This window comes from Eurosta solidaginis, chromosome 5, assembly GCF_040869045.1.
Source record: "Eurosta solidaginis isolate ZX-2024a chromosome 5, ASM4086904v1, whole genome shotgun sequence".
Taxonomy (NCBI): domain Eukaryota; kingdom Metazoa; phylum Arthropoda; class Insecta; order Diptera; family Tephritidae; genus Eurosta; species Eurosta solidaginis.
The window spans coordinates 254,177,649-254,204,462 of NC_090323.1; the positions used below are offsets into that span (position 1 = coordinate 254,177,649).

General features: G+C 36.6%; 3 protein-coding genes across 5 annotated transcripts in view; 1 reads left to right on the forward strand and 2 right to left on the reverse strand.

Moving 5' to 3' along the window:
* form3 (formin 3) overlaps nt 1-7,790 on the reverse strand; it is a 192,732-nt gene extending 184,942 nt beyond the window's left edge. Inside the window, 2 exon segments of the mRNA XM_067789857.1 lie at nt 3,923-4,456; nt 7,067-7,790. The gene's annotated coding sequence lies outside the window, so the exon portion shown is untranslated.
* Nucleotides 7,791-22,548: 14,758 nt separating this feature from the next.
* OXA1L (OXA1L mitochondrial inner membrane protein) lies at nt 22,549-26,406 on the forward strand. 3 transcript variants are annotated; one of them, XM_067789862.1, is made up of 5 exons: nt 22,549-22,720; nt 22,829-23,764; nt 23,827-23,944; nt 25,432-25,469; nt 25,531-25,666. In XM_067789862.1, the coding sequence occupies exons 1-4, from the start codon at nt 22,652-22,654 to the stop codon at nt 25,464-25,466; spliced, it is 1,158 nt and encodes a 385-aa protein (XP_067645963.1). In that variant the 5' UTR covers nt 22,549-22,651; the 3' UTR covers nt 25,467-25,469; nt 25,531-25,666. The 3 variants fall into 3 exon arrangements, with proteins under 3 accessions (XP_067645963.1, XP_067645962.1, XP_067645961.1); XM_067789861.1 differs by lacking the exon at nt 25,432-25,469 and having other exon boundaries at nt 25,531-26,406; XM_067789860.1 differs by lacking the exons at nt 25,432-25,469; nt 25,531-25,666 and adding an exon at nt 25,105-25,413.
* Nucleotides 25,723-26,450, reverse strand: galla-2 (MIP18 family protein galla-2). The gene is made up of 2 exons (XM_067789863.1): nt 26,250-26,450; nt 25,723-26,163 (listed from the first exon to the last, which is right to left on the reverse strand). The coding sequence occupies exons 1-2, from the start codon at nt 26,368-26,370 to the stop codon at nt 25,817-25,819; spliced, it is 468 nt and encodes a 155-aa protein (XP_067645964.1). The 5' UTR covers nt 26,371-26,450; the 3' UTR covers nt 25,723-25,816.
* Between the last annotated feature and the right edge of the window lie 364 nt (nt 26,451-26,814).

A 26,814-nucleotide genomic window follows, 5' to 3' on the forward strand; every position in this document is an offset into this window, starting at 1 on the left:
GTTGAATGCCCGGGCAAAGTAGCATGAAATATTTAAGAAAACAATTTTTTTTCCAATTACAAACAAAATTTCTAGCCGGAGTCACCCCTCGTTAGTGATTTGGCAAGCAGTGCGGGCGTAATTCTGCCATGAAAAGCTGCTTAGTGGAATTTCATCTGCCTTGCAGATGCCGTTCGAAGTTGTCATAAAACATGTAGGTCCCGTTCCGCCAATTTGTAGGAAAAATTGAAAGGAGCACGACGCAAATTGGAAGAGAACCTCGACCTTAAATCTCTTCGGAGGTTATCGGGCATTATATTTATTTATTTAAAAAAAAAAAAAGATCTAAGCTGAGTAAATGCTCACTTCATATGCATGAGCAGCATTTTCAGCCTAGAAATCGAACTGTGAGTGCTATTCTGGAGAGAGTAGACAATTGGAAATCAAAGTCCTCGCTCAGGAAACAAAAATCGCGCTGTATAAGTCTCTCTTCACACCTGTTCTGATGAACTGTTCGAAATCATGGACTTTGTTGAAATAATTAGTAGATTTATGTCCTTTCTTGTGATGTGTACATTAGGGTGGAGCGAAATTTTTTTTTTCATCAGACTGCAATGTAATAGTGAAAATCTGGTGTCCTTTGGGCTTAAATTACGTCTGGCAAAATTTTGTCAAATTCGGATTAGAGTAACTGCCTCCGCAGCGGTGAAAATATGAAAGTTCCCAATTTTGCAAAACACTACTTCATATACATAGGTACGTAAAAAATTTGAATTTTTTATTTTTTCGATTTAAGCTGTTGAATTATACATTATGCTAATCCCCATAAACATTTTTTGCCTTTAACTCTATAAGTATCTTCAGTAGTTTGGCCAATATGCCAAAAAACATTAAAAAAAAACTTTGAAAAAATAACGATTTTTTTTTTTAATTTCAGATTTAACCACTTTAAAATCAGAAAAAGTCAATGGACGAAAAAAAATTATCCCCTCTATGTTGTAGTAAATTTAATTATGAAAATTTTAAGCGTACTAGTACGACATTATGATGCGCCCTTGACTTTATAAGCCCTGCTATATTGAAAGTCCTCAATCAAAAATGTTCTGTTTTTACCCAAGAAATTGTATTTTTGCATTCGTTAAAAGGTTATGATGTTTCTTAAAACACTTGTTGCATAGTATTAATACTAAAAAATAGTAGGCGTGATAAACAATAGTGAAATTCTTTGAAGCAGTGCAAATAGAGTCATTTTTAAAAAAAGTTTGTTTAATGTTGGTGCGCAGAAATTCATGGCATTGTAGAATCTGGTGGTGAGAACAAACCTTTGTTTTTAAAGCTTCCTGGTCATACTCAAGCTATTGAGAGAGCTGTGAAGGTAACGACCGAATCTGCCGTTTATCAGTGTTCAAGAAAGTTACGATTAGGTGCAATAAAAACCATGTTGGAATCGCGGAAATTGATGACTAAGTTCGAAACAAAAAAGGATTTACAAGCCAAACAGTTTACGTAATTTTTAAAATCTTTTTAAAACTTCAATATTCATTCTCAGAATAATACCTTAATAAATAAACAAATTAAATATTACATATATGAATAACTGGATGTGATATTCGGAAGCAGGAGACGATTTTTCATTATGAAAATGTACTTTCATTCTTGTAGAGATTTTTTTTGTCGAGTAGTGTTATATAGTATTTGAATATTTTACCATATACATTTGAGCGTTCTTATAAATTTTGAAGGCACTGCGGAGGCAGAAGACATTGAACGATTTCAATATAAAAAGAGGGTATTTTTTTGTTATTATTAGGCACCTATCCCCCCTATTAGAACTCTGAAACTTGAAAAAAAAAATTTTCCATATGTTGACGCTCCAGCCTAGTGTACATATATCAGAAGAGTTTAAATTTTGAGTTGTATCCGCTTTCGAAGATATGAAAGTAGTTTATCGACTAAAAGCCCAAAGGCTAGGTCAAGTTATGCGCTTGAAAGAAGACGCTCCGGCTCTTAAGTATACGCATCGACATCCGTATTTAGAAACAGAGGAAGAGGGAGATCACAACTGAGTTGGAGGAGACAGGTGGAGAAATATTTGGCTTCCGTTGGTGCTTCTTATACGCGTAAATTATTCCGAAGCAGGGATAAGTGGCGTTACAATTAATGATGATGATGATATTTTCGGCTGAACTGCAAGCTATCCAGGACTTACTGTACTTTCCTCATTTCAAACAACAATTTCCAACATATGAACAAAAATAAATAATTATGCAAATCCTTATTTTTGCTGCTCTTGAGATGATCACTTAGCACTTGGCCAAAATTCAATTAAGTGTGATAAGAACGAAGCGATGCGATATTCTTATTTGTTTAAACAAAATTTTACGCAAAAGTGAACGAGATAATAAAATTAAAAATAAATAAATGTGCGAATGCAAATGAAGAACGTAAACTTGTTTCTTTAAATTATACAAATAACAAGTAAAGGTGTCCAAGTTCGGGTGTAACCGAACATTATATACTCAGCGTGAGCTTCAATTGCACATTTCATTTCAGATAAATTACTTTTCTACATAACACGTGGCACCGCACGTTTAAAAAAAATGTCTCCCCATTTCCTCTTACAATAAAACTGGATAAGTGAAATATCATTGATTCAAAACTATTTTTTGCTAAGTTATAGCTTATTATTCTAGTCTACGACCCTTTTCAACTTGTTTTATATCTAAGTTGCCGTGGTATTTAACCGATCCCATCCATTTTGACTAGAAATATTTTCTGCTATAAGGAAAATATGTGTACATAATTTCATTACGATCCGTTGATTTTTCTTCGAGTTATAGCTCCCGGAAAAATTGCTTAGTCATAAAAGGGGCGTGACCACATCCATTTTCAAAAATTTTAGTGTTTTCCTATTTAATGTTATAATTCAATTTAGAAAGTAAAATTTTATTGATACAAAGCTCTTTTTCGCTAAGTTATAGCTTTTATATAGAAGTGGGCGTGGTCTTTAACCGATCTCGTCCATTTTTCTAGAAATATTTCCTGCTATAAGGAAAATATTTGTACCCAATTTTGTTACGATATGTAAATTTTTCTATGAGTTATGGCTCCGGAAACATAGAAAATTGCTTAGTCATAAAAGGGGCGGTGCCATGCGCCTTTTTTTAAATTTGTAGTTTTATTATTTATTGTTATAAATCCACTTGGGGAATGAAATACCATTGATAGAAACCACTTTTTTGCAAAGTTATAGCTTATTTTATTCGTCCACGACCCTTTTAAAAATTTTTTATATAAAAGTGGGCGTGGTCCTTAACCAATTTCGTTAATTTTCCTTCAAAGCTTTCCTTATAGTAAAGGCAACCTCTCTGCCGAATTTTGTTACGATAGGTTTAACGATTTTTGATTTATGATTAATAATATTTGTAAAATTGATTTTGTCACAAGTGGGCGGTGCTACGCCCATTTTAAATTTTTTTTTAAATTTTTATCAAAAGTCTCAATATCACTCCACACGTCAAATTTCAACATTCTAGGTGTATTATTTACTAAATATACAGGTTTTTTGTGTTTTCCAAAATGTTATATACATATATAAAAAGTGGGCGTGGTTATCATCCGATTTCGCTCATTTTCAATACCAATCTATTCTGGGTCGAGATAAGCTCGTGTACCAAATTTGGTGAAGATATCTCAATATTTACTCAAGTTATCGTGTTAACGGACGGACGGACGGACGGACGGACATGGCTCAATCAAATTTTTTTTCGGCACTGATGATTTTGACATATGGAAGTCTATATCTATCTCGATTCCTTTATACCTGTACAACCAACTGTTATCCAATCAAAGTTAATATACTCTGTGTGCAAAGCACGCTGAGTATAAAAATTATATATTCATGGATACATATATATGTATGTGTGTATGCGCATGTACATACCTCGTGCAAATAAAACGGCAAATTGGCTAAGCAAGAGGGCGCACAACGCACATCACAACAACAGCGATTGTATCAACAGGTGGGCGGTGTCGTCGTCGGCTTTGTTTGGCTGTTCTTTGCGCGTTGCGCCTTGAATGGAACGGAAGTGCAAGCACGACAAGTTGGCGCGCACGCAAGTAAATTCGCGTTTTACTAAGACAATTTTTTGTTTTTTTTTTTTTTTTTTTGTAAGTAAATATGTACTTGTTTATATATATTTTTTACACTGAGTGATTTTTTGTTTGTTTTTTTCTCTCACACTAAGCTTAGTAGTCACAACTGCGCTGCTGTGCTGAGGCTAAGTTATTGAATTGCATCGATCGATAAATTGTTAATTGCACTTTAAATTATTTCAAAGTAAATCAATCAATTGATAAATTCGTTTTTTTTTGTACTATTTATAATTAGTTATATATTTTTTTATTTGTAATATGTATTTTCTTTAAACTTGTCAGTGCGCGCTTAGTTCACCAGCTGTCTTTCGTTAATTTTACGCTGCTCTCAATTAGAAAAAAAAAAAACAGAAAAAAATAAATGTCACAGAAATTCTAGTTTTTGCTACCAGTTTTAAATTGCTTTTTTATTTCTAATACTTTTTATTTTATTTTTATACCCAATGGTGCTAGTATATAATGAATGACTACAACAATGAAACTATATACCCAATTTGATTTATCTATCCTACGAGTGGCGTAACTATACGATCTGGGGCCCGTGGCAAAGTTTTTCAATGGGACCTTGTCAATACGAATCATCACATTGTACTCAGTTTAATTTTAATAAACTTTGAGATTTTCAGCGAATTCAATTACACATTGTATATGTCCCACTAATGGCCATATACCTCCTCTTAGTCCATGTTAGTCTAATGCGTATGGAAGACTTCACATTCATTATGCGAACATAATATCTCAATGCAATCCTCTATTTGCTAGCTTTTCGTTGAAGGAACAACATCGTGAGGAAACCTGCATGCATTTACAATGAAATACCTTGCACAAAGTATCTAGGAATCATCCTAGATAGTAATCTGTCATGGAAGCTCAACGTGGAGGAGAGGGTGAAGAAGGCTTCAACGGCACTTTATGCATGTAAAATAATGCTGGGGTGTACGTGGGGCTTATCGCCCTCGGCGCAGCTTCAGCGCCGACCATACGGCCATAGTAGTATAGCGTCATCATTCACAAGACGAACAGACTACCTGATTCTCTATATGCCCTTCGAGGGAGATCTTAAGGCCACAATAGAGGTGGAAGATTGGCGCAAGGGTGCTTAAATGTCGGACGAGGCGATACATGTGTACACCGATGGTTCCAAAGTAGGGTTTGCGTTGTACTGTGCTGATCCAGATATAAACAGATCCTACAGCTGCCGGATTACTGTAGCGTTTTCCAAGCGGAAATAGTAGCCGTAACCAAAGCAGTAGAAACCCTAGAAGAAAAAAGCCCAACCTGCAATCGTGTTAACTTTTATATTTACAGTGAAGCAGCAATTAAGGCAATAATCTCGCATAGCCCAGCATCTAAATGCGTGTTAGAGTGTAAGCAGTCCCTGGAGAGAATCGGGACAGGGAGAAGCATACATCTATATTGGGTCCCAGGGCATATGGGAATAGATGGGAATGAAAAAGCGGATCAACTAGCTAAAAGGACGCATCTCTTGAAGCTTGCTCCGTAGACGTCCCAACTAAACTGGGTAAAATTAAGCGAAGGCGAGAGGTGCACATGATCGACCAAGCAGGAAAGGCGTGGGTTTTAAAGTGGGTGGCTGTAAAGTGTCGAAGATTATGTGCAGGTCTTACAACCTTAGACTAACAAAGATGCTTCTATCATTAAAAAGAGAGGACTGTAGACTCATGACGGGTATTCTGACTGGACACTGCCTTCTGGCGTCACATGCCTTTAGATTAGGCTTGGTCAGTGATAGCAGATGTAGGAAGTGCGGGCTGGAGGAGGAAACGATCGAGCACGTTCTGTGCTCGTGCCCTGCACTTGCCAGGCTAAGACTCCAGCTATTAGGAGTGATACAGCTGTCAGATCTAGAATCAGCAAGTGGCTTAAGTCCTAGGAAGCTTCTAGTATTTGCCAAGAGGACGGAGTTATTTTATAACATAGGTCCTGGTTTTTGATAGGGTTTTTCAGTTTGGTCGTTAAAACAAACTTCTGGTAACACTACGGACTTATTCAGTCTATGTGAGTTCCTCATGGACCAGCCAGTTCAACCCAACCAACAATGAAATAAAAATCAATAAGATATTTATTAAGAAAAATCTTTTTTTTTCGTGATTTCTGTTCCGCAAAAGTGTCTGTAACATCATCAAAATTAAAAGGTCGATGGTCGAAATCGGCGAATAACCCAGCTCACTTTTTGTATATAGACAAATCCATAAAATTTGGTCCTGAGAAATAATGGCATCTTAAATTAACATTTAGATTACTGGGCCTACCTAAAACTTTTGAGAACGGGTGTGACATGGCCTACTTATTGATAATACATTCAAGCAAAACAAAAATATCAAAACCAGATTCAGAATCAGAAAGGGAAATTCTTCTTTTTGTGGTGAGAGAGAAATGGGCCTGGCGTTGTTTAGCTAAAAATATTTGATTTGTTTATTTTGCCGACACACAAATATTTTTCCTTCCAAATTTCTGTTTATTGCCGTCATTATCCGTAAGCTGCAGTGCGTTGCGTGACTTCGGGGACTCGGATTGGAAGCCGTTTCTTTTTATCATGGTGCTGTAAAGATATGGGTCTTGAGATAATAATGCGGTAGAAAACTTTTTGCGCTAAGTAAAGATCCATCTGCAGTGTAATCTACCGTTTCCATCGACCTCTAGTTTATGGGATTTATACTAATACTTTGATCTATAAAAATGTCTTGTGGAAATTGATGCCGATGTTTTTGTACTGGGTACACGACTTTTTTCGGTTGATACATCGAGTCAATACGAAATCGATACTTTTCATTATATCACATGTGAATCACTCATAAAAAGGCGTGTCATCTTTATATAAAATATTACTTAAACACACCACTGGGTATATAATGTTCAATCTCCCTAGAACATAGTCTTTCTGACTTGTTTTATTTATTTCTTTTCTTACTTGAAATAAACGTCTTGAACGAGAAGATATTTATGCAAAAGCATATATGTAAGTCATCTAACATGTAAATATATTTTTATGTTTATGCGTATTTCTTTATGTCGCACCCATATGCAGTTTGTTTTCGATTCTAACCAGTCTGTATTTTTATACGTATTGCGTTACGCCTTTAAAAAAATTTTTTTTTACATTGCCACCCACCAGGCGAGCCACAAATTTTTGCACTGACTAATGTAAGTATTAGGTAGATAGAGCAATAACAGCTATTGATTTCGTTCAATTGCAAAACTAAATTACTATTAGTTTTTAAAAATTCATTTTTTTAATAAAAGAAAATCATTACCACTTCATCAAAAAAAAAAGTATGGGTGCACTTGGTATAAAAATTCTTTGGCACTGTTTTAAATTCTGAACACAATTCCGCGCTAATAAAAAAAAATGTTCTATCGTTGAAGTTTATATCGCTTTTTATTTAATTTTTGTATGAAAGTATGTTTGTTAGTTTTCCGATAATTTCGTTTAAGTATTCGTTTTATTTAAATATAATAACGCTGTTTTATAAATGGCACATAATAGTAGTTTATTATTATTTTCAGATCAATATTAATATGCAGCTTTGTTTTGCGCATGCGCCACCATCCGCCCGACAAGAAACGTTTAAACCAAAAGACCGCTCGTGAGAAACTAAATTTTAACGAACTTTTTGTGTAGAATTCGAAAGCCTGAACTTAGCAGCTAGCAGCACTTGTTGATCGTCTGCTTTGTTGTTTAGTGCTTGCAATTCGTTCCATTTCGAGATAACACGATCTTACAAATGAATGTAGCTTCTGAGCGCACAAAGTTAACTTCTCGATTTGTAAATTTGAAAACTTTTGCGCCTCTGTGTGTGTGAGCGTGCAAAACGGAAATAGTTACATTGCTCCAACATCAAAGCAACAAAGGCAGCTACTCCACTTAAGTCATATGGTGTGTGTGTGAGCGCGCTTTTCCCTACACCAAGTCAATTCGTCTCTAGAAACTCTTGTGGTGCAGGGTTAGAACTACTGGTGTGCAAAGTGGTTAAGCAATAGGAAAAAAATGGTAGTAGAACTCATAATGTCGTAGTGAATTTTAATGGTATACCTTTTCAGAAAAAAAGGGTGTGAGTACCTAGTACTTTGCAAGTAATAGCCAAAAGTCTTTAAGTAAAATGAAAATATCTAATATCAACTTACTTATAATGAGTTGTGGTTATGTGGAAGCCCTACAAAATATATGTATATATCTCTATTTTTTGGAATACGACATAAAGTGAATTTTTTTTAAATCCTACATATATGAACACAATTAAATTTTTTAATTTAAATAGGTGGCAATCTTGTGAAATTTTTGCTAGTGTGAACACTAGACTGGTTGCTAATGTCCGCTCCTAAATTTAAAGATTATGTTGAGAGAGCTTCGGAAAATTTATTTTAAATTTTTTTTTTTGATCCTTCGAAATACAGCCGAAAAGGTTTTTTCGTTGTAATTTGGTTTTTGACGTCCGATTTTTAAAATTGATATGTCATTATTTTGGCCTTAAGAAGCTTCACATTTCCGTTTAATGTCCTTTTAAGCTATGAAGACGTTTTCACATGATTGAGTCAAACCTGTTGTTTCGTATTTATAATAATAACGCTATGCGACAAAATCAACCGTTTTTCTGGGTATTGGACAAACCCCACTTTTTTCTAGAGATTGAGGCTTTAGTAAAAAAGTACTATCTCCGTTTTTCGAACTTAGCCTCCAAAAAATAGATATCGACTTACGAATTTCGAAATTCTACATTTCGAAATTTTATTTTTTTTTTGTTAACGCGTTCAGCAAATTGAAAAAGGAAAAATGTGGGTGCGGTCCGCTCTTCCTCCTCGCTCCTGCTGTATTTCGAAGGATAAAAAAAAATTAAAAATATTTTCTCCAAAACCTTCTCAACATAATCTTTAAATTTAGGGACGGGCATTAGCAACATTTTTCTCGACCCAGTCTAGTGAACACCTAGATATTGTAACGAATTTAGTGCAATTCCACTTATTTGCAACCTTCTGCTAACGTTCGAATCACTAAACTGTTGAATAAATAACTCCGATTTTCGATAATGCAAAATGGTCTTTATTAGACTACTTTCAAAATAACACTTCTATTGCTCGACAGATAGCGTGTTTAAATCAAACTGAATACTGAATGCTCAGCTGGCGCTCTTTTATACTCTGTTCTGTGTCGCTCGCATACTTCTAGGCGTTTCTATTTCTAGAATCTACTACTTATTTATCAGCTATAAACTTATCAGCTATAACTACAGATGCACGCCTACAGCCTCTCATATGCGCGTGTGTATGTGTGTGATACTTGCACAAATTATTGCACACTTTTGGGAGTATCTCAGATATATGCCTGGCTTTGTGCGTTTTCTCTCCGCTGCGTGTACGTACATATGTGTAGATATAATGATTGATTCGTTTATGCAAATACAAGTGACTGCTTGCTTTATTGTTGTTGTGGCTTTATTTACTTAGTATCAGATTAGTGATGTGAGTATCACTTGGTGTCACTAATATCCGTCACAATATGATTTTTCGAGAAAAATGCGAAAAAAAAAAATTAAATAATATATGTAATGTGAAATAGTCCCGAAATGGTTCCGGAGTGATCCTGAAGCAAATGAAAATTTCCAAAGTTTCACGAGATAGTCTCGAAAAAATTCCGGAAGTATCTCGAGGTGTTGCAGAAAACCTCGAATTTATCCAAAACTATCCTCATAGTGGACTAAAATGAGCATGAGAAAAGTGTCCAATTTTCGCGAAATAGCCCTGAAATTATCCCAAATTCATATAAAAATGGTATAAAAACCGCGATATGGCTTGGAGTCAATTTCCTTTCGTTTGATAACCATATTCCTATGTTTAACTAAGTTCTTGGAAATCTAAATAAGTTGGCATACTTATGAAATTTTGTCGGTGCCGACATATGAAGAGGAGGGCTATGATTGTAGGATATATAAAGCTTCATCAAAAAAATTTTGGATTTTTTTTTTCAAAATATGACAAAAGATCTCAAAAATAATCTGAAATAATGCGATAAGCCAATCATAAAATGAACATGAAACAGTTCCGAATTAATGCCGAAAAACACCCGATATGGTCCTATAATTGTTTCGAAATGATCCCGAAACAGTTATGAAACTATTGTACTGAGGCTATCTCGAAATGGTCTCGAAATATATCATGAAATGGTTCTTATTAAGTGACACAGCTACTAAAAAAATTGGTTTGAAATACAATCTAAATTAAAGCTCATATTCGCATTTCAAAAAATTTGATTTTTATTCAAAATAGGTTGCCACTTTATGAGGTTTTCAAGTGCCAAGTCGTAGTTATGAGAGCTAAGAACGTAGCCATTTTCCGTATATGAAATTTTATCAAAATCGGCGAACATACAATAAAATGTGTGTAATGTCCAAAAAGTTTTCAAAAAATAAAAGAAAAACTTGCTCAAAAATAATTATGTATTACTCTCGAAAATATCCCGAAATGATCTCAGGTTTATCCCGAAATTAACCTAGTATCGATATCAAATAATTCCGAAATATTTCCAAAATGATCACGAAATATTCCAAATATTTGTGCAATAATCTTGAAGTGACACACGAAATTATCATGAAAACGTTCCGACAATATTATCGAAATTGTCCTGTTTAGATGGCAACCCAATTTTAATGAAAACTTTTTTATTTTTTTAGATGACTTAAATTACTTTTCGTTGGAATGCATATCCAACTAAATTTTTTTTATTTTAAAAAAGTTGTCAATCTTAGAAGTTTAGCATCTTAATAAGACACCAAAAAAATGTTGCTATTAGATGTAGACAAAATTTCTTAAGAATTGGTTAAAATCTTTTGAGGTACTAGCTAATATAAAAAGATATATTTAATAGCGGCCGCAGTGGTATGGTGGTAGCGTGCTCCGCCTACCACACCGAAGGTCAAGGTTCAAGTCCCGGGCAAAGCAACTTCAAAAATTAGAAACTTGTTTTTCAATTAGAAAACAAGCGGTGTCGTCATTCGGCAGAGGCTTTGCAAACAGCCGATTGATTTAGAAAAAATCAAAAGGAGAATGACGCAAATTGGAAGAGAAGCTCGACCCAAAATCCCTTCGGAAGTTGATCGCGCCATTGTTTTTTTATTCAAATAATAAAGGTTGTGTGAAACTTCTTTCTTTTAATTGTACTAATGTCTCTTCCTTAATCTCCAAATTGCTTTGGTTTATGTGCAGTCATTAAACATTTTTCATTGTATTTGAAAGTGCTTTACCTCACTTACCTTTTCTTTCCTTCTCTTTTTTCTATTGTATTTTTCCCTCCTCTTATTCCTTATACTTTATTTGCTCAAAGGAGTTTAAGTAGTGAGTATCTAAACTCTTTGCATAACTTAATTAATATATTACGGTTGTAGCAAAGTTCTAACACTGTTGTGGAGTTTCTCTAAAGGCTCCATTACTGATACTTAGCATAGACTTGACTTGACTTGGCGTAAACTTGGCAACTTAGCCACGATTATACTCCACTTAGCGCATACAATTTGGCATCATAATCAGGTTTGAAATTTACTTTTAAATAAATGTCACTTAGTATGACAAAATGTCAAAATGACATGGAAACAAACAAATGGCATCTCAAAATGTAAACGTCACTTAGAAATTACATAGAAAATCAAAATTCAACAGACTTTTAAGTCAAGTTAAGTGTTGCCAAGTTTTGAGTAATCAGTAACATGCACTGTTCATTTAACAGAACTGTAAGTGACAGTTCTCAAGTCAAGTCAAGTCTATGCTAAGTATCAGTAATGGAGCCTTAAAGCTAGCGCTCAGTGTCAATCCATTCATACTCAGAACGTAGCAAATCAAATTAATCTATAGAATAATGGTGATCTGGCCACGAGCGTTAACAGTCGCTTGCTCTGCGCTCTAGCGGTGCAGTAGAGCGTTGTTTAAATAATGAGCTAAGAAATCTTGCACTTTGAGCGCGCTTTCTTTGTTTGGCGCGCCGTTCTGGCCTGACCTTTTAGAGCTTTGAGGTATCTTTTTACATGTGGGAGCAGTTTCAGCTTGTTAAAATGATGCAGAAAAAAGCATATGTGATGCGATAAGTCACCCCTCAAAATCAAAAATGTTTAATGTTCGTATAATTTCACGCCTTCGCCTTAGTTGCTAACGTTAAGTTGCTTCTGTAATTCCTTTTCTTCTGAATTAATCCCTAACCACTGCAGCAATTTTGGTTTGAAGCCCAACATATCTCGCCAGTATCCCTCTGATAACGAACATCAAGGCGAGAAATAGTTCATATTAATTTTAGGTGGCCGCCTACCACACCGAGGTTCCTGGGTTCAACTTCGGGGCAAAGTGACATCAAAAATTTAGAACAAGTTACTAGAATGTAAAGGAAAACTGTAGCGGAACTAAAAATTGTACAGGAAGTAGAAACAAAAACGGATAAAGAAATATAAACAAAAAATAGAAGAAACAAAAAAGATTTAACAAACGCAACAGGAATGAGAACTCATATGGAACAGAAATTGAACGGAAGGGGAGATAAAAATGAAAATATGAACATACGCAAAAAATAAAACGAAAATTAAAATCGAGACGGATATCTAAATGGAAACGCCGACAGAAATAGACATAGAAACGGAAAAGGAAACTAGAACGTAAACAGTTACAAAAAAGGAAACGGAAACTACTTAATGTTAAAGGAAAAAGAAATGGGACTTCAAACGGGGACGCAAATGTAAGCAGAAATGGGACTTAAACGAAAATATAAATGATATGAACGGAAGTGAAAATAAGAATTGAAACGGAAATTAAAACAAAAAGGCAAAGGAGATGGAAACACAAATGAAAACGAAAACGAAAGCTGAAATGGAAACGTAAAAGGTTCGGCTGGATCCCAGCGAGTTAAGGACTTTGAATATTCCCCAGTAAAATCCAAAGACCTAAATGCTTTGACCTGTTCATATTCTGAACAGGACTGCTTATATCCGCAACACTCCTTAAGCCACCTGAGCGTGTTTTCAAAAAAACTTTATCTCGCTAGATCTTCAAAGTATGTATATTAGGTGTAGTGATGTTGTATATGAATCTGATAAGTAGGAGAGAAAGATGGAGAAGAGATGGGAGAGATGAGGGTAAGGTAGTATGAAAAATAGTAACTGAAATTGAAGTGGGAAAAAAGATAGAGAAAGGAAAATGACAAAACAGAGCGATAGGAAAAGCAGAAGAAAACGGAGAGAGATAAGCACAATTAGCAGTAGGTATAGTGGGAAAGTTGAAAGAAAGATAGTCCCTTCACGGAAATCAAAAAGAAAGGGTTACGTGCGATGAATCTTGTTCTCAGAGTCAAAGACCGACCGACCGTCGGCCTAACCTTCCAATGCACCAATTCACACTGGTCAAAGAAACGTTTGACCAGCGCCCAAGACGAGCTTTCCTTGGTAACAGTTTATGATTTGAGTGAACACACCATACCCTTGGTGGGGTTTGAAGCCTAACTAAAACCTCTTCCAACTCCATATTCGAGTTTAAAAACTCGAAACAAAAGTGGAACAGGAGTCAAAAGGAAGGGTGAGAGGACAAGGCAGACTGGGAGGACAAAATACGAAGGCGGATGTGAGGTGGATGAGCAGAGATTGGGCTGCTGTAAACGAAAGGAATTAATATTGAAAGAGAAGAAAGGGAGAGGACAAAGAATAATAGAAGAAGGCGCTAAGCAGTGGGAGCAAGATTAAACCTACAAACAGAAGTTAAAAGGCAATAAGTCTTCAGGAGGAAATATTACGCAATGGCTTAAAGTACTTTGGAATTATTTGTACAAATATTAAACTTAACCGCTGCGAAGCAAGAGAGGGTTTGCTAGCAGTTAAATAAATACTTCTGCATCCAAAATAAATTCGCCTTCACTTAAATAAAAAACAATTGCAGCAATAAGATATTATTTTTTGCTATGATGCTCTGATAATTAATTGTTTATTTCTTAAGGTAGAAATGCTCCATTCTCTTATCCACTGAATTTGCTTTTACCAAGCTTAGGGCAATCTTATTAAGCGTACAACACGAATTTAACTGCACGCAGATGCAATTTGACAACAAGCAATAACAACTAAACCACAAAATATTTTTGAGAGTAATCAATTTGGTTTTAATTTTTTTCAATGCTTTCAATTTGTAGTCGAGAAAACAGAATTATTCAATTATTTTTTAAATTGTCGTTGTTTTTATACTCAGCTGAGCAGAGCTCACAGAGTATATTAACTTTGTTCGCATAACGGTAATCCGTAACGGCATAAACTAATCGAGATAGATATAGACTTCTGTATATCAAAATGATCTGGGTGAAAAAAGAAATTCATTTAGCCATGTCCGTCCGTCCGTCCGTCCGTCTGTCCGTCCACCTGTAAACACGATAGCTTGAGTAAATTTTGAGGTATCTTGATGAAATTTGGTATGTAGGTTCCTGGGCGTTCATCTCAGATCGCTATTTAAAATGAACGAAATCGGACTACAACCACGCCCACTTTTTCGATATCGAAAATTTCGAAAAACCGAAAAAGTGCGATAATTCATTACGTTTGCGTTGACCCTATGACGCAAAATAGAAAATTAAAAAAATTTTGGACAATGGGCGTGGCACCGCCCACTTTTAAAAGAAGGTATTTTAAAAGTTTTGCCAACTGCACTTTGGCATTCGTTGAAGATATCATGATGAAATTTGGCAGGAACGTTACTCCTATTACTATATGTGCGCTAAATAAAAATTAGCGAAATCGGATGACGAACACGCCCACTTTAAAAAAAAATTTTTTTTTAAAGTCAAATTTTAACAAAAAATTTAATATCTTTACAGTATAAAAGTAAATTATGTCAACATTCGACTCCAGTTATGATATGGTGCAACAAAATACAAAGATAAAAGAAAATTTCAAAATGGGCGTAACTCCGCCCTTTTTCATTTAATTCGTCTAGAATACTTTTAATGTCATAAGTGGAACAAAAATTTACCAATCCTTGTGAAATTTGGTATGGACAAAGATTCTATGAAGATAACTGTTTTCTGTGAAAATGGGCGAAATCGGTTAAAGCATCGCCCAGTTTTTATACACAGTCGACCGTCTGTCCTTCCGCTCGGCCGTTAACACGATAACTTGCGCAAAAAACGATATATCTTAACTAAACTTAGTTCACGTACTTATCTGTAGTCACTTTATCTTGGTATAAAATATGGCCGAAATCCAACTATGACCACGCCCACTTTTCCGATATCGGAAATTACGAAAAGAGTGTGACACCTACCATATTAAGTAGAAGAAAATGAAAAAGTTCTGCAGGGCGAAATCAAAAGCCCTTGGAATCTTGGCAGGAATACTCTTCATGGTATGACATATATAAATAAATTAGCAGTACCCGACAGAAGATGTTCTGGGTCACCCTGGTCCACATTTTGGTCGATATCTCGAAAACGCCTTCACATATGCAACTAAGGGCTACCCCCTTTAAAACCCTCATTAAAACTTTTAATTTGATACCAATATCGTACAAACACATTCTAGATTCACCCCTGGTCCACCCTTATTGCGATATCTCGAAAAGGCGTCCACCTATAGAACTAAGGCCCACTACGTTTTAAATAATCATTAACACCTTTCATTTGATACACATGTCATACAAACACATTCCAGGGTTACCCTAGGTTCATTTTGCTAAATGGTGATTTTCCCTTATTTTGTCTCCAAAGCTCTCAGCTGAGTATGTAATGTTCGGTTACACCCGAACTTAGCCTTCCTTACTCGTTTTATTTTAAATCAAATAGAGATCACAATGTGAAGTTCACACAATCTTTTTGGCATGTCTCATAATTTTAAATTATGATTTAAGTTGCGATTCAAGATTCAATCAACATTCAGCACACTTGATCAAAAGGAGAACCAGAAAAAAATATTTTAAATTTATAGGAGCCGAAAGCAGAATATCAGATGAAAAATGGGGTTTTAATTAATTTCGTTGCTGCAATAAATATGACAAAGTGCTTTTCTATATTCAAATGTTTTTGTTATTTTTTTATTATTTTACAAGCTCTTGATGTCTGTTGATACAGCCATGAACGTTGGAAGGAAGTTTAACACGTCTTTGTAAGCTTAAATTAGGGTGGCTAAAAGTAAAGGGACCTTTTTTTAGAAAATGGGCTAAGCAATGTGATTGTGTTCCACAAGATGCTGAAAGTTTTAAGATAGCGCCACTCGTGCTAACCCCCAATATAAAAAAAGGCCTTATAGTCATTTTTTTCCGGTCACTATGCATGCTCGACACTGCTTGGAAATGACGGAAAGTCTCCTTAAACTACGATTGATAGCAGCCATTACAGATAGAGTAAGTTTATCCCTTCGACACCGCTGCTAAAGCAAAGGCCACTTAGACCCCAAGTTCGGATTACAAATGCTGTAAGAAACCCCCAGACAGATACCGACCAAGTAAAACCGATAATCGGATTGGGCACACTTGCCGTCAAAAATTCTTTCGAATCATGCTGCATTCGTATCTGTAATATGATTCACCTGGCGTAGGTGAGGCCGACAGTTGGGTTGCGAAAGTTGTGAAGCTTTAAAGCATTGCATTGTATCAACCCCTTGGTGTGAAGCTAAATAGTAAACTCACCTTCTCAGAACCTTTCCTGAGAAGACCGTGCACCCTATAGTGAATATGGGGCAAATAATAATATAATAATAATAGTAAACTTAGACAAGCCAAAACCATGTATAGGAAAGCTGCTTGCATCCGCTTCGGATTCTATATTACTATATAGAAGCGAACGGCTTACCGCAAGCTTTCTGAAAATGCCGTCTCGCTGAGGATAAGTAAGCAAGCACCTTCACAGAAGTAGAAATGAGACCAGTGAGCTAATCCCCGAGCTATGTGTCACGTGGAGAAGACGACGTCTAATTGAACCGATTTTTTGATAGACACGGCTATTTCCACGCAGCGGATACGCTAGCTAGACTATGTTATGCGGTTGGAAGATGGCGCGCCGGCTAAGAAAGTATGTTTATCGGATCCCACCTAAGGAAGCAATTATTCGGATCTGAATAGTAAGAGAAGCATGGATTGAGTAAGTTCCGTTCGGTGTGGTCTGCGAGTCCGGACGAACAAAAATTTATTTGACCAGAGAAGGACACAAGCTGGGCAGAAAAATCCTCTAACAATACCGGGCTGCAGCGCTTGGAAGCCGTAATCGATTCAGTTGACTTAAAAAACGGTGGGAGCGGGTTGCAGGCAGTTCGCTGACAATAGCTTCGCTGTTAACAATCCTCGAGGAAAGCTATCATGACAAGATAGGCAGAGCGGAGCAGGGCTCACAAATCGAGAATGAAAATACCTAAAAAGCTGCAAAGCACAAAAAGAGAGGATGGTGATAGTATACCAAGAGACGACGTATATGATCGATAATTTAAATGAAGCTAATGCGTCCAAGAGAAGTTGGAAGAAGTCACAAAGGAGTGCCTGACTATGGATCTATTAGATCGCACAAACAACTTTTGAGTGGATGTCTCCCGAAAGTTGTGGCGACCCTAATAAACAGCCCCATCGTACGATTCAGCGGAATGGAATAGCATAACGCCATAGCTAATGACATTTAACAAAAACGCGTCTTTAATATGGCTGAAAGTAATTGTTCCAAACCGCCAATCAAAAGCAGGAGTGCACAAATTCAATTGGTGGATAAGGATTTGACTTGTACGATTCTAAAACTAAAGGTGTGGATGCTCTGCATGTTGGCAGGAAGGTACTTTGCATATCTCGACCCACGATGGAGGATCAGCACTGTATACGCTGTACGCAGAACTCAGAAAAACATCCTGAGCACGCACTATTAACGTGCGTTTCAGAATAAAAAGTCCTGATACTAGTCGTGATACAAGGTAATGGCGTAAACGTAGCTACAGAGATGTTACAGGGGCAACATAGTGAAGTGTCATCGAGAGAACTCCTCCTTAAGGAGGGAGCTGGAGAAAATACCTCGGACCTCAGCCGGATGAGATATCAGCATTTGTTCCGCGTAAACTGAAGGCAGTGTGAAAACTGCAGTGATTTTAAATAAAACCCCAATTCTTTCATATGCTGTCTAATGTCAGCACTGAGGACCTACCAGTGGTAGTCATAAGGCGTGGATGCCCGACCAAAAATGTTCAGGAGGTTAATGGATCAAGCGGGGAGCGCAGGACGGCTTGATAGTAGTATGTTCTTTATAGCTAGGTATTTTGTAAGTTCAGCAAGATTTAGTAAGAGACCTATCCGCCCCATTAAGTATTTTAGGTGAAGGTAGCGTCTTATTTTTATGTATAATCGAAGGGGCATCCATTGTATTTATGACTTTCTATCCTGCATTTGTCCCACCCTAATATGATTATCTATTATATTCTGTCAATATTAATTTAGTTCACCGGTAAACCAAAAAAGTCAGGCGCAAATTTAAAATAACGGCTAACACACACATACGTACGCAAAACTTATTTTACACTGATTCACTGACTAGGTAACAGACAAACACACTCACATTCATACATATCCATCATTCATAGAAATTCATTGAGTATAGAAATTGAAGAAGCCCAAAACCATAAATCTTCAAGCATCAGTGATTTGGCGATTTGTTTGATGGAGATCATTGATATGACCAGTTCGACATAGAAAACGCCATGTACTCCAGGCTCAATCAACTTTTGATGTTTTCCATGTAGGTATGTATGCATTTGTGTATGGCTGTTTGTATATCTGAATATTTGTTCTGAATAAGATTTGCCGGTTTTGCAAACAGAATATGGGTTAAATCGACACCGGCCCACCAACATTACCATTACTGTCGCTGATTTTCGTTGATCGTAGATACGTTCATATGTATGTAAATATGTACGTAGGTATGTACTTATAAGGCAGTAAGCTTCGAGTGGAAAGAAATGATATGAATAAATCAATTTTCTGTCACTTGGTCAGATAAAATTTGAAGATAAGCAGGGATTTCGCTATCCTACGACTGATAAAACAATGGTCATACTGGTATGTATGTATGTAAGTGAATAAAAAATACTTAAGCACTTTTATCTAGTTTTGAACTTTAATAATAGGACAACACATTATAGTTCCGGACTTCTTCTTCTTGTAACAGTACTTCACTCCATCCAAAAGGTGCGACCACTCACAAATTGGCATCAATATTCTCTAACGGGAGTCAAGGGCAACTAGCGGCCTCAATACGGTTGCACTAAAGAGATAACGGTATTAGAGGCGTTGATTCCACATTGCAATTGAAAAGCAAGTAAGGACGGGACTGTCTTCGGCTGTGCCGAAGACTTCATACCTTTCATGAATGGGGCTGAACAATAATCTTATTCCGTTCGTAATCTCCAAATAATGCGCTGTATAAGATAAGAACTATATAGTGAACAGATGTATATACCTAAACGATTTTAAGATAAATATAAAAAAAATGGCAAAAAACCCCCTTATCTGAAAGATCGGTTGTATGGGATATATATTATATATAGCTCCGATCAAAGAGATTTTTTCAGAAAATCTTCTATGATATATTAAAATATATTTACGTTAATACTTTTTAAATTAAGGGAGAAATGGCCAAAAATCTTTCTATCTGAACGATCGGTTGTATGGGAGATATATGTTATAGTTATCCGATCCTACCGGATCCGACAAATGTCTAATATAATACAAAAATACATCCTTGTGCCAAATTTCACTGAGATATCTCAAAATTTGAGGGACTAGTTTGCGTTCAAACAGACAGACGGACGGACAAACAGACATGGCTATATCAACTCAGTTCGTCGCACTGATCAATTCGGTATACTTAATGGTGAGTCTATCTTCTATATTTCTCAACGTTACAAACATCGGACCAAAGTTAATATACCATTTCATGTTCATGAAAGGTATAAAAATAGGTAGGTACTTTGTGCGAGGATGCAAAGTTTCACGTTTTTTGTGGTCTGCATGTGAAAACTATGACTACGAATGGGGTATATAATATATATACCACCGATCTCTATGATTTTTTCAGACAACAATATATTCTATATACGTAAGCATTCGTTGAAATTTGCTCTTAAAATGGGGCAGTAATTACGAAACGTTTCTTATCTGAACAATCGGTTGTGGGGGATATATACTATTATATATACGACCGATCTCATCCATTTTTTAAGACAACAATATGTGCAATATACGAAAGCATATGGTGATGTTTGAAGCTTCAATCTGATAAATTGAGGACAAAAATCCTTTTTTCTGAAAAATCGGTTGTATGGAGGATATACGCTATAGTGGTCCGATCCGGCCGGTTCCGACAAATGTCTAATCGGACACCTAAATACACCCGCTCACCAAATTTTATCAATATATCTCAAAAACTGAAGGACAAGTTTGCATACAAACAGACAGACGGACAGACGGACACGGCTAAATGAAGTCAGCTCTTCATCCTGATTATTTCGGTATACTTAATGGTGGGTCTATCTATTTTCCTTTAAGGACTTACAATTTTGAGATTCGTGCCAAATTTAATATACCATTTCATTTTCATGAAAGGTATAATGATCTATAAGGGCATGCGGGGACACATTATATGTAGGACAACTACGTATGTCGGAGTTACTTCTGGATAAGTAAGAGTTTAGCCTATAACAGCATTCAGATCGATCCTTCTGAAGTCTGCTTTATGAACTTCGAGTTTTGGGTATACGTCCCTGATAACGTGGTTCGGCGGGTATTTATTGGAATAGGACTTTATCGACTAATCGTAGATAAGCTTGAGAGCTTTTTTACGCTTCAGATTCAAAGGGCTGAGTTTGTGTGCGCCGGATTTCTTCATAGTGCTTGCGGAGATATCCCCTTATGTCTCTGGGAGGCCTTTTTAATCAGATCTCTTTTACGATACCCAGATGTCTGAGTATATAACAGGCTTAAGGCGGTCTGAACTTTAATAGGCTCTTAAGACCGGGTTTTTTTTAAGGCGGCCTAACATACCTTATCACATCAGTTGTAATCACGGGTTCGGTGGAATCGTAAAATGGCTTAAGCCGCGGTATGCAGAGACTGAATAATATGTTCCCAAGAAAGGCTGACCCAGGTGTGGTGTCTGGTGAGGTAATTAGCAGAGTTATGTGTCGAGTGCAGCTTTTCGACGTCACACTTTTCTTGTGAATATATGCGCATGTTCTTCGCCGCACAGAGGCATGCGCATATGCTCCCACAAGATAAAATCAATATTCGTATACCGCAGAGAATGCACAGAATTCAATCATCCCATTTGGATTGGATGATGTTAGATTGTGTAAGCTGAATTTTCCGACGATAGAAACAAATACTCTTTCTTTCCTAATCTCTATTCCCGGTTTTGTGATAGTGGAAGGGCAGCGGTCGTACGTCATATCCGGTATATCCCTTTTGTCGGCGGGTAGGCGCATAAGAGTGAGACGTTGAGTAAAGCCTTTCCAAATCCGACGAAACACAATGATAAAAAGTCCACCGCTCTCGGGGATAAAGTTCTGTTGGTCTCAGAGAAACGTGTGAGAGTTTTATGCTTAGTTTAGCCCGTCGTCGGCACTATTTTCGTAAAATCACAGCATTACCAGCGAGGCAAACGCATGTCTAAAAAGAAAGACCGCAATATTGTAATCGCAGCCGTTGGTGCATCAGCGCGGAAATCTCTGAAAACCTATAAAGATTAAACGTGGGACGACACAGGGTGGTGTCCTCTCCCCTAGTATCGCTGGTCCTCATACGTTTCTTGCGATCGCTGTTGTAAAGGGCGAATTAATGGTGACTTATAACCATAAAGCCATAACCAGATAAATCAGCTGATCGAACCTACCTTATGGAAAGGAATGTAATCGATTAATGGTGCCATACCATAACGCTAACGCCATAGCCAATCAATTGGTTTTTGGTTTCTCGCCATATCCATAACCTAAAAATATTTGAGTTGGTGAATTTAATAACTTTTTTTTAGATTTTCTTCATTGTTTTGGATACGTTATGACTAAGATACTTATTTTTTGTGGAATATTTTTGTAATTTTTTGCGTTTTCATCATTTTTATGAAATTTTCACGATTTTTAGGTTAAGGCACCATTAATCGATCACATTGAGATGGTTATGGATATGGGTATGGTTACGACTATGGCGTTAGGGTTAAGGAAGTTTAATTTGACTTTAACGCATGCGGCTTGCGGTGATTGGAGTACAATAGTTCTTAGGAAGATTTCAAGGAACAGAAAATGCCAAACCTTAAATCAACCCAAGAACGAAAACTTATTTATTCAAGGTGAATGTTTTAAAATTTACCTAAGAGGAACACACATAACGCTAATCAGCTCTGTGCTTGAACACACCCCGTACTGACAGTTCTCTCTCTCTACGCAATCAGCTGATTTGTTCAGCCAAATTTTGTTAAAAACATCGGTTTGTTTTATCATTTGTAAAATAATTAAAGTTAAACAAATATAAAACAACAATTATGTTGTCGACAAAGGTGCACTACCTAAAATACCCCAAATCAGCAAACTTGGTAAATCTCTGTGGCAAGGTATGTAAAAAAATGCCGGATCGGAGCACTCTGTGACATAACCTACAATTCACTGTGTTGTGTAAAATTGTTGTATTTGTTTAACTTAAAACATTTAATTTTATGCAGATAAATAGCGATTATGTAGCTGTATCCTTCAACAAAACGCGAGCCAGAAACTATCATCTGTCGGTGACCACAAATACAACAAAACAACACCTGCTCTTGCCGGCAACGCTAAATGGGATCAGCTTGCCCGGCGGAGGACAAGCTTTACGGTTCTCAAGCGCCGATACAACAACAGCTGCTAAAACAGTTGTAGATCTCTCCAATATCCCCGAAGCACCCCCTGTTCCACCAGCACCACTGGAGGAAGTTACAATAAATGCACTTGGTGAGCCTACATTTGCGTCTATCGGCCTTGGTGGCTGGTCTCCAGTGGGTATGGTAGAAAATATTATGGAATATTTACATGTTACCTGTGATTTGCCGTGGTGGGGTGCAATCGCTCTTGGCACGCTAGCAGTACGCATAATCATATTCCCGCTGGTGATTATGGCACAACGAAATGCAGCAAAAATGGGCAATAATATGCCACAAATGCAAGTGCTACAATTAAAAATGAGTGAAGCGCGTCAAACTGGGAATGTGTTGGATGCATCGCGATATGCACAAGAAATGATGTTATTCATGAAGGGCAAAAATATTAATCCTCTAAAGAATATGATTGTACCAATAGCACAAGCACCACTTTTCATTTCATTTTTTATGAGTTTACGTGCTATGGCTAATACACCTGTGGAGTCAATGCGTGAAGGTGGTCTCTTTTGGTTTACCGATTTAACTGTGGCAGATCCTACGTTCATATTGCCAATAATTACCAGCGCTACACTCTACTTGACAATAGAAGTTGGTACAGATAGTGCCCGTTTGAGTGCACAAAATATGGGAATGATGAAATATGTTTTACGTGCATTACCAATTTGCATATTTCCATTTACAATGAACTTTCCAGCGGCTATTCTAACTTATTGGGCTTGCAGTAATTTCATTTCATTAGTGCAGGTGTTTAGAATTATTATATATTTTTAATGTATTTATTTAAATTAGTATCTTTATATTTTTAGGTGTCCATTTTAAAAATACCTAGCGTACGTGATTATTTTAAAATTGAAAGAATGGTTGTGCATAAACCAGAAGCTCTCCCTATAAAGAAGAAAAAGTTCTTGGAAGGCATAAAAGAATGTATGTATTAAATAAGGCTGTTAATTAAGCTAATCCTATTGTTGCAAACGACGTCTAACTATTCCAAACACCGCTTCCCGAACTGGCAGGATGCCCTTCCTGATGTCTCTTTAAAAATCGGCTTCAGACCAATACATATTGTGACTTTTAAAAGGGCTATTAAAATGCACAGACCCAAAAGTTTATATCTTCGGAAACAAACCCAGCTCTTAAGTAAGAGGAACCGACTCTCAGTTTGCAACAAAATCCTTTCTAGTTCCTTACTACTTGGAGATATTTAAAGCATTAATAGTCCGTATCTTAAAGGGATGTTGTTGTATTGTCGATAAAGACACTCGTTGAAGGTTTTTGCGATTTTCAACAATGTTTTTGCCCTTTGCCCGGTAAAGATCCGGAACAAGCACCATTAAGGTACTAGGTACTAGCCCAACCATCTTGGGAATAGTTAATATGACCACATTAAATTTTCTAGGCCATCCCGCACCCCCCCCCCTTAGTTTCATGAGGAACTTCGGGTCGCCAAAGCCTCGCCTGCCAAATATGTGTATGACACATTCATATTTGTAACAGGATTTCCATCGCGAAGGTGAGGTTGACAATTGAGTTGCGGAAGCTCAGAAGCTATAAAGCTTTGTATTGCGCCTGTAAAATTCTTGAATCCCAGAAGCTGAAATTGACACTATAAATAATAATATATTGCAGGAAGAAATGCAAACTTTCTCTGAGGTTTATAGAAGTGTTAATGATTGTGATAAGTCTTTTTCTGGATATCAACCGGCTCTGAAACTTGTTCTTGAAATAACCGCGTCGACCCGTTTACGTCACCCCACACCTTACCGCGTCCTTCCGTAAGGAACTTGGGGTTGCTAGTGCCTTGTGCTCTTCAATATTTTTGATTTAGTTAAGAATAAAGTTGGAAAACATACAAAGAAAACTGAGATAATCACCCCGATGATCAAATCAAGTATTTCGTTCCATCGTTGAGTTAGTTTATATTCGGCGATGGCAGCCATCCTAGCAGTACTCACCAAAATTCTCCATATAGAATTTTTGCCCCTACAAATGTACCGGTCTTCCTGTGCCCGTTAAATAAAATAAATAAATTCTTGGTCATATTTGCCTGCCAGCATATTTAGGCCGAACTTATCTTCTAATTCTAGACGTGCTCCTATTTGTTTTTCTTGCGAAGTGGAGGTACGGACATACATATTTTATTCCGACTCCGAACGACATCTACAAGGCAGATGCATTTTCACTGAGAAGCTTTTTTATGGCAGAGTGTTTGCGAAATCAATTCCGTGTGGCTACCCCGACTAGAATTTTTTTTCTAATTAAAATGTTTCTTTGCACGGGAGTTGAACCCCATACCCCAGGTGTGGTAGTCGGGTCACGCCCATTAAACCTATTTATTAAGGTAATTTTCGCTTATGGCCACTTATAAAAACATCTTTTATTTCATACTGCGTCTAATATATCTCTTGGCCCAGTTGAACAGTTTAGAGAACACCCAAAACAGATCTAAAATGTTTGTATTAATTGATTTATAGATTTGCCCCAAATGAATATGTAATCTCCTTTTCTTCCAGCTTGGCAAAATATGAAAATAACCAAAGAACTTGAAGATCGACAACGACTGGATGAAATACGTTTCGCGAAAGCTGGAAAAGGCCCTTTAATAAAAACATTCAAATATGATCCGACAAAACCACGACCCACAGCGACAACGACAGCGAACACAAGTACGGGAGCATCCCCAGTGCAAGCAAAGAAAGCTTAGATTTTTTAGTGCTGCTAGTTGTAAATGTTATTTTATTGTATAAACGCTTAAATTAAAATTAAAAAAAAAAACTGGAAAAATCACTAATCGCAGCTTTAAGCTTTGGATATGCACTGATTAATAACCTCAGCAAGATGCTTATTTTCAAGAGCAGCTGCAACACGTTCTTTGTCAGCAAGCTGTTTATTAACTGCGTTCTCTGAAGCATGGGTACCAGGTGTTATTTCCACATTAACTTTAAAGCGCGGCGGCAAGGAGCGTAACAATTTTACGCGTATGGATAAACCGATTAGTGTAGCCATTGAACAATGAGGAATTGTTGGTGTAAAGTGGATAAATACTTCATTCTTGCTATCATTCACTTCAATTAAATCTTCCTGCACGACATGAAGCTCCTCAAGTGTGAGTGGATGTTCGGGGTCATTAATGTTACGTATCAAATCTGCAAAGTGCAAATGTGTCTTACATTTAGAATAGGTAAACCGTAAATTTATCACCTTGGTGATAACGTCGTAAAGAAGCACTCACCAAATATTTCACGCGTATCTAATGGGTCTGGTACATTTTCATCTTCTTCATTAGCTGTTAATTCTCGTTCCTTGCGTTTGCCATAAACATTTGGATTTATATTTTCAATTTCTATAGGCATTTTTTAGCTTTCACAGAATTTGTAACGAAAATAAAATATTTCCAGAATAGAAGAATGTCATTTGAAATAAAGTGAAGACATGACAGTTAAGGGTGTTGCCGTGTTTGCATTCGGTTAATGATGCCAGACCAATAAACTAAATGGGATTCCCAATAAACATTTTTACGACCAGTGGAGGACTTAAGCAAAGAGGATAGATATATATATCTATCCTCTTTGGTTTGCCGTATTATTTTAACTTTGGTTTTTGTTTTAATTTCCATGTGTGTTTAAAAAATTTGGGCATATTTCAATAAATATCTAATATATATCAATAACAATTAAATTTATTGCAATATTTCCTTCAACTGCTCCGAATTGGTTTCTTGTTCGCTGATTTTTTTTTGACATTTCTTATTTTGGTGCGCCACACAAATTCAGCAATTTGAAGGTGGTGGATACGAA